General features: G+C 37.0%; 1 protein-coding gene across 1 annotated transcript in view; it reads right to left on the bottom strand.

The window, feature by feature from the left end:
• Positions 1–7,688, bottom strand: part of ROBO2 (roundabout, axon guidance receptor, homolog 2 (Drosophila)) — a gene marked incomplete at its 5' end in the record, with an annotated part of 419,210 nt that overhangs the window by 46,922 nt on the left and 364,600 nt on the right. The window contains 2 exons of the mRNA XM_009883862.1: positions 408–535; positions 2,104–2,146. Of these exons, the coding sequence (XP_009882164.1) occupies positions 408–535; positions 2,104–2,146 (171 nt within the window). The remainder of the gene's footprint in view (positions 1–407; positions 536–2,103; positions 2,147–7,688) is intronic.

The raw sequence follows: 7,688 nt of genomic DNA, 5'->3' as shown, positions 1-7,688 counted from the left end.
AACAATGTTTTTCTGTCCTCCTTCTGCTGAAGGAACATCCTTCCTGCATCTTCTGAGTTCTTCTGTGTTCTTACGGACATCCTCTATCCCTGGCTACATTGCCATGCACAGCAGATTGCTCATCTCCACACAAAAGGGAATGAGTTTGAGCAACAAATACATTTCTCTTGAGATGATAAGCAGACCCTGTCTCACCACTATGGGGCAAATTACAAACTGAACCTACATTTTAAAGAATTAGAAAGCGACAAAGCAAAAAGAACATTTTAAAGTCAATTTTAAATCAAACCTTGAGTCAAACATAGAAAGAACTATAATGATAAAAACATTACACAGTGTTTATCATAGTTGTTAACTAACTGAAGCCTATTGTATACTATATGGTGACTTAATAAAATGAAACCTACCTCCACGACCAAAATTGCCAAGATCATTGGGTCCACTAGTGCTGTTGTTTACTGGCAGACTTGTGGCAGGCCAAGAGTCTGCAAGCCAAGGATAGCTGGGGTCACTTGCATTCAACAGACCTGGTCGACTGAAGCAGAATAAGAAAAAAAAGATATACATACAAAAATATATATATATATTTACAAAATTAAAATATATCTGAGACAACTGGTGATTGAAGAGACCATGTCACTGTTCTCTTAACACCGTAGGTAACAAACAGTTTAGGAGACTTTAATTTATTTCAAATTAAAATTGTGTAGCCTTTGATGATTTAAAGACCTTGAGCAGTTAATTAAGGATATGTACAAATCAGCTTTGTCAGTAGAAGTGGGACTAGGCATTCGTCGTGATTCTGCCAGAATCCAAATGAACTCCGTTGTCTGTGTGAAACAGGGGTTAGGCAGCACCATCGTGGGATCCTACACCAGGGCTGCATGATAAATTACCACCTCAAGGGAGCCATCACTCAAACTGATTGCTCCGTATCAGCCATTTCCAGGACTTTGGGCTACTATTTCTTCCTTCCCTTGCATCCCAAATGCACGCCTGTCATCTACAGGCTGGTAACTCTTTCTCTGAGCACTCTTGGATGGTTTAGAGGCAAACAGGTTTGAGTAGGATTAATGGAAAGTCCACAGCTATCTTTATCTGCCACTACTGCATGGCTTTTATATCCCTCTAATTCCCAGCTTTGAGAGCAGTATTAAACAGCGAGTATGTTGAAAGAGAAGGTACATGCGGGCCATAAGGCACCGTGTCTCTCTCACCCCAGGATAAACAGCCAGAAATTTAGCAAGGCAGGTAGATTGTTTGCATTTGTATTTACCAGGGAAAACAAATCATTTCCTGAAGACACCCCCTTCCCCCAAACAAAAAACAAAAAAACATCCGCAGTTCTGCATCTTTTCTAGGTTATTAATGCACTCATGAAGTTGGAGCAACATCTCCAATCATTGTATGTTATAGACCCCCGCCTGGTACAATCCCTAAGAGAAACATCGGTTTCTATGGAAACAGCAATAAGAAGACCCAGCCGCTTTCTTGCCACATCTACTCGCTCTCATTAGGCCTAATCTCTCTTTGCTAAAATATTGATTAAACGGGAGATTGGAAGTTATTACCAGGGCCTAATTACAATCTCCATATTGGCAAAGGGAAAATAGATGAGGATATATGGGCCCGTTATCAGCTTTTATCAATTTCAATTGAGTAGCCAAAGTTGTGGAATCCAGTCCTATCAATCTACAGCCTATTCATCATCCATGAATCATTTATTTCGTGATCGATTAAGTGTAATTGTTCACTCACAGCAATTTAGGGGGAGCCAATAAGGAGTCTTAAACAACAGCAACTTCATTTGCTAATGTCTAATTAATGCAATAAACATCCCGGTAACAAATGAACACATTCTTTGTGATATTTACTACTCATTTCTTCCAGGGCATCTGGGAGATATGAAACATCTGGGCTTGATTCCTCCAAAGTGCACAACAGATAGGTCATTAAACCTTGTGGTAAGCTACTTAACTCCTCCTAGCATTGTCAGTCTTCCAAATGATCGGTTATTACCCAAGCACATCACCTATAGCATTTTTCAGATCCCTAATTTTAAAAATAAACAGGATGGAAAGACCTTTATGCAAAGAAACATACCTTCCATTGCTCATTAGTCCTCCATCTCCTCTTTGGAAAGTGACTGTTTTTTGGTTGGAAAAACAAAACAAACATACACACACACGCACACACATATAAGACAGGGAAAAATCAATTAGTAATAATTAATAGTAACAATTCAAAGTGCTCAGTGTCTGAGATCGGAGGTCTCTTGGCATCATCACATAATAAAGTACAGAAAATATGAGAAAAGGATCAAACACGTTAGGGTTACAAGTTATTTAGGATTTCACTGTACCTTATTGACTAACATCAGTTTGCTCTGTAGCTTGCAAGGCAAACCAGTCGCCTGGGCAAAAGGCCTGAATTTACCACAGGCCCCTTCATATGCCTTTGCATTGCAAGACTATGCCATGTGATGAAATTGTTTTCTTGGCGTGCTTTTGCTTCAGTACGTAATGACATTGCACCAGTGAGTTAATAACATCATGTTGTAATGCAGTAATATAGTGTCACCACACAAATATGCCATTTCCCAGGACAAATACAAAGAGGTGGCAGCTCTATTAGAGCTGAAGGGGTGAAAAAAAAAAGCATACAGCTGCATCTTTTCCATTAAAAGTACAGGATAAGAACCAGCACCCACACATAAATGCATACACGCCAGCATCACTAGGGAGAAAAAGCGTTTCCAGTCTTGCCATGGGGGCTGCCAAGGATATGTTCAGAGGGAGACAGTTGTTTTTATGGCTCCATTCATGGGTGTTTGACAAAAACCAGCCTATCCCTTATCTATCTTACTATCAAGACTACATCTCAGGGCAATATAGGTAAACCCACATTACCAGTGAGATGCTAATTGAGAACATTTGATGCACCTTTTTGAAGCACTGGCAAACCTTTTGAATCAAGGCCAACAAACTACTCTGATTCTCAGTGGCAATATCCCATTATTTCTTGTCAGGCATAGATAAGGCAGACTATTAAATTAAATCAACGTCCTGGACACCTGCATCCTTACAGGCCCGTGACAAGATGAGGGTTCGAAATTCAGAGAGGAATGGAAGAGTCTGTGGCCAGTTTAATTTAAAATAGACCTTGGTTTAGAAATACTATTTACCTTTGCAAGACAGACATTCCCATCATTAAATTAGAGCTGCCAGAGTATTTGCAAGATTTTCCAAATATTAGTCCAAACTACACTAATTCAAGATTAGGTTTTCTATTATACACCATTCTAATCAGACAAAATTACTACACCCAATAGAAATGCTGCGATCATTAAAAAAATTAGCAATGACATAAATCTACTGGGAAAATACTTCTGATACCGTCTAGAGTCCTTGTCACTTTATTAACTCCTAGGATAATTTCACAGTCTACATTCAGCAAAGGGAACAAAACTGGCCCCTCTGGAAGCCCTATGGAAGAGTGCTTGGGTGATTAATTACCCTTCACTGCAGAACAGACTAATATCAATATCAGAAAACCACTGCAGTCATATGTCACATCAAAATGGTTAATAGCTGAATTTTGAAAGGATGTAATCAAACCAATTAATGAAAAGAAAATCAAAATGCAAGTATGGGAAGTATTAAATAAAAGTGCTTTGAAAAACAAGACATGTTAAAACATTGCAGCTAATTAATTTTAGAGTTGATGCTACTTTCATTCACGTTGTTTTTAACAACTGTCAAATGACTGTATCACTCGTTGCTTAAAAGTGAACAATCTGAAGTGCTGTGGATATCATGTGTGAATATGCAAAGAGGTGCGTTCTGCCTGGCTGTGTTTCAAAGTATGTTGGTCAAAAGTACGTTAGATGCTATCTCCTTTCTCCTCCTCCCCTTCAAATATAATACTCCATTTTTTCAACTTTCTGCATTTGTCAAAGAGACAAGAAATCAGGAATATGAGAAAGAAAGACGCACTTGGTAACAACCCTTATAAATAAAGTTTACAGGTTTAAGGGAATTCCACTAAAACATATTTTCTGAAAACTTGTAGGGATTAATGCTCTTGTTTAGACTATCGTCTACTAGAAATAATTTTAAAGCAATATTGTCACCACTTTTATAGCACATATAGTTGTGGGAGATTGTAACTGTGCATGTCATATGGGGGGAAAAAAAATCAATACTTGTGGTCTTCAAAATATTTATATCCCTTGTCTATCTTTATAAAGCAAAGCTAAAACGGGGGAGGTAGTAGGAGATTGCAGCAATGTTTGCCAGATACATTTTATTTTCCGTGTAGTGAGGCATGGAGAAAACTCCAAGGCATGCTGTGAGAAACATATCAAGAAGACACGACATCGAAACCTCTTCGTTAGAGCCATAATTCCTGCAGATTGGCTGTGGCAGATGAGCTTGTCGCAAGAGACAGGTATCACAGCATTTGCTTCTATCTGTGTATACTGGTGGTAGTAACTGTTCCCTGGTTTTTTCCTACATTAAATAATCCTACACCCTCCCAATATAAACACTGTTTTTAGAAAAAAAGTTCAGCTTAGTTTATTAAAAAAAGAACTTGCCTTGCAGTGACATTGTTTTTCTGGGGAAGACAATGCCTGGCTTATGTGGTGTGTAAGGAACTGGGAGGAAATACAGGTTCTTTCTTTTACCCTCCACCCTGTATACCACTGCACAGATGGTTACAATCTTCATGACAAAATAAACAAGTATTTCAGTTACTGTTCTTGGTGGAAAAGGTTCCAGAATATCAACTAAGATAGCCAAAATTCCTCTTGAATTGTGGACATGTCATCAGGATGTTACGGAAAAAAATTATATTCCTGATGCCATCCATAAATGGGCTACCTGAGGCTGGGTAGAGAAGGTGCCTTTCTTTTAGCATCAATATTGTGAAAGGAAAGACAGTTAACAACAGAAGATATGGTCAGGCTGCCAACACAAGCACTATGTTTATCATTAGCTTTTTTCCCTGCTGTTTGATTTCTGCAATTACAAAACAAGCCTAAATGCCTGAATACGAGCATAGTTAATGCAATGCAGGCTTGTAGATGTCACTGTAAAAATAAACCACACAGACAGCTGGCTTTATTCATCCTGTCTCCACTTCAAAAAGAAGCAGAGCAATTTCAAGGGGCAATGTAAGAAGAGGAAGGGAAGGATGTCCCTATCACTGACCCACCCATCTTCCTTGCTTTTTATCACTGAGGAAGCAAAAAACCTCTTTCAGCACTCTTTGCATCTGATATATGTTCTTAGAAAGGCTGAAGACCTGCAGGGATGAGATTGCTTTTCAAAGGAAGACGAAAAAATAACCTCTGCATAGAGAGATTTTGAAGGAATCCCCACCAGTTTACACTTCAAGGACTGTAAAAATGCAGAAATATAATCCAAAGTGCATTTTAAATGCATAAATATTTAAGGAAATTATATTGTATATATTTGTATGAAGAACAGCATATGTTAAGGAGCTTTTCACATGCTTTTTATTAAATATATAAGGAGGTACCCAAACCATTTACTAATATTATCTGACAAGGTTAAACTTAATCTTCATGCCTGCTAGAATTGGAAAAATATGAATGTATAGTAAGCTGACATTCTGAGGCAAGAAAGCTTTAGAAAGCTTTAGAAAGCTTTCTGTATGCCTATCTCTAGTAGGCCACATTTTCCTACTGCAAATGAAAACTTTAAAGTTGCTAGCCAAGTCTCATTCCTTTTTCTGATAAGCTGTTCCTCAAATAGGAATGTAGATTAATCCTCTTTTAATAAGCATTAACTCAGAACAGATAATCAGCATATAAAAATTCCATCAAATCTTCTGTCTACCTTTGGATGATTCTGTCAAATAATTTATCCTCATTTAACAGTGTCAGGAGTTGCACATAAAATGTGTAGCATTCCATAATTCTCTATCTATTTTTAATTTGTTTTTGTTTACTCAGTTTCATGAAATCTTTAATCCCAAGAAGCACTAGTCACTAAATAAGCTTACCTACTCATAAGTGAAAATACATATTTACTTTCTTTGCATGACTGATGGCCTAGACACTTGAAAACATCTGAGTATTCAAGTGAGAGGGTAGCGGCACAACAATGAGTTTGAGGGCACAGGAAAGATAAGCAGATAAAAGAAATTTCTCTTATTTCTACAAATAGATTCCATGCCTTTGTTTTAGGAGTCCTTATACCAAAATGTGAAGAGAGAATTGCAACTTCCAGTGAAAAATAAACAAACTCTGTTCTGTCACTGTAATACAGGAATGAAACAATTCATCTATTGTATGAGAAGTGGTCAGATATCTCTTTTGTGCCATCTATCTTTTCTTGCATCATGTAGAAACCTACAATGTGTATTTATATCCAGGCAATCTGAGTAAAGCGTACCCATAAAAATCCCCCCCAAAACAGCAGTACCTTAGCTTTTACAGAAACTCACAAAATTAAGACCAATACATCCTTTACATCACAGAACAGATGACTGAAAAGGGGGAACATTTGTATTTAGTGTCTCTGTGCCAGATATGGGTTTGCTGATAGTATGCATGGTCCTGAAAACATATACTTCTTGTACAGCCGCAGATGATGACACTACTACTTACCAGTAGTAATCTAAGAAATACAGTCAAAAATCATATGCTTTGTAGTACTGATATTACTGAGAATCAATGCCTGGTGAGTCATGAAGGGGGAAAGGGAAGTGGAGGAATAGTGATGTACAGATTTGTGGCTCAGTAACTATCGGAGTCAGTTCAACTGAAAATAAGCAAAAAGATTTAGCTATGATTTTCAATGTCACTTTATTTGTGACCATCTGAGCAATTGATCAGTGCTTATGAAAATGTTCATAAAGACAGAAAGCTTAATGAATTTACTTCAATCAATTATTCTTCTCTGGCACAAATCTTTACCAATTGTGTGACATTTGCTGTTTGCTCTTCTCCTACACAGACTGTTACAGCAGTTTAGTCATACAGCAGAAATTATACCTCTTAGGAGCCTAATAACAGAATACAAATAACAAATAGTCCCACTGAATGACCCATAATCTGAAAATGACCCAAAAGAACATTTTTAGCAAGTAATTATATAACTGCAGGATCCAGACTTTCAAATAACTATTTTTAGTGTCTGAAGTTCTACACATATGCCAACACAACTGAAGAAAAACAAAACAAGAAACATTTACATCAGAAATAACTAAAAAAATCGGGTTTTATGTCTGAAATACAGTAAGTGTGTGAATGTTTCACTAATACATTCAATTCTCTTTATTACACAGACAAATCTGCAGCTTTCTGGAGGAAGAATTTAAAGCAGATTGAACAGAAAGTGTGCACTTTCTAAAATCTGAGTATATTAGGATAAATTAAACTTTAGTAAAATTTTATTGACAGCTGTCTCTGATGCGATTCTGAAAGCTACATACCACTGTCTAAATATTTAGATCTGAAACGAAACTGTTAATGAATCATAACTTTGAAGGGAACAACATAAAGTTATGAGTGTCATCAAACCTCCATGAGCATAGATATGTTTGTCTAAATTATATTACCAATAGCAAATTCAAATATTAGAGAACTAATCATGTTTCTTGGGGATCTCTGTAAAGATAAAAATTTGGACTATGTTCTTTCATAAGAAGAACATCTT

Source organism: Charadrius vociferus, unplaced genomic scaffold (assembly GCF_000708025.1).
Source record: "Charadrius vociferus isolate BGI_N301 unplaced genomic scaffold, ASM70802v2 scaffold414, whole genome shotgun sequence".
Classification (NCBI taxonomy): domain Eukaryota; kingdom Metazoa; phylum Chordata; class Aves; order Charadriiformes; family Charadriidae; genus Charadrius; species Charadrius vociferus.
Note: the sequence above shows the minus strand (reverse complement) of the source record. Positions and strands in the feature narration are given on the sequence as shown.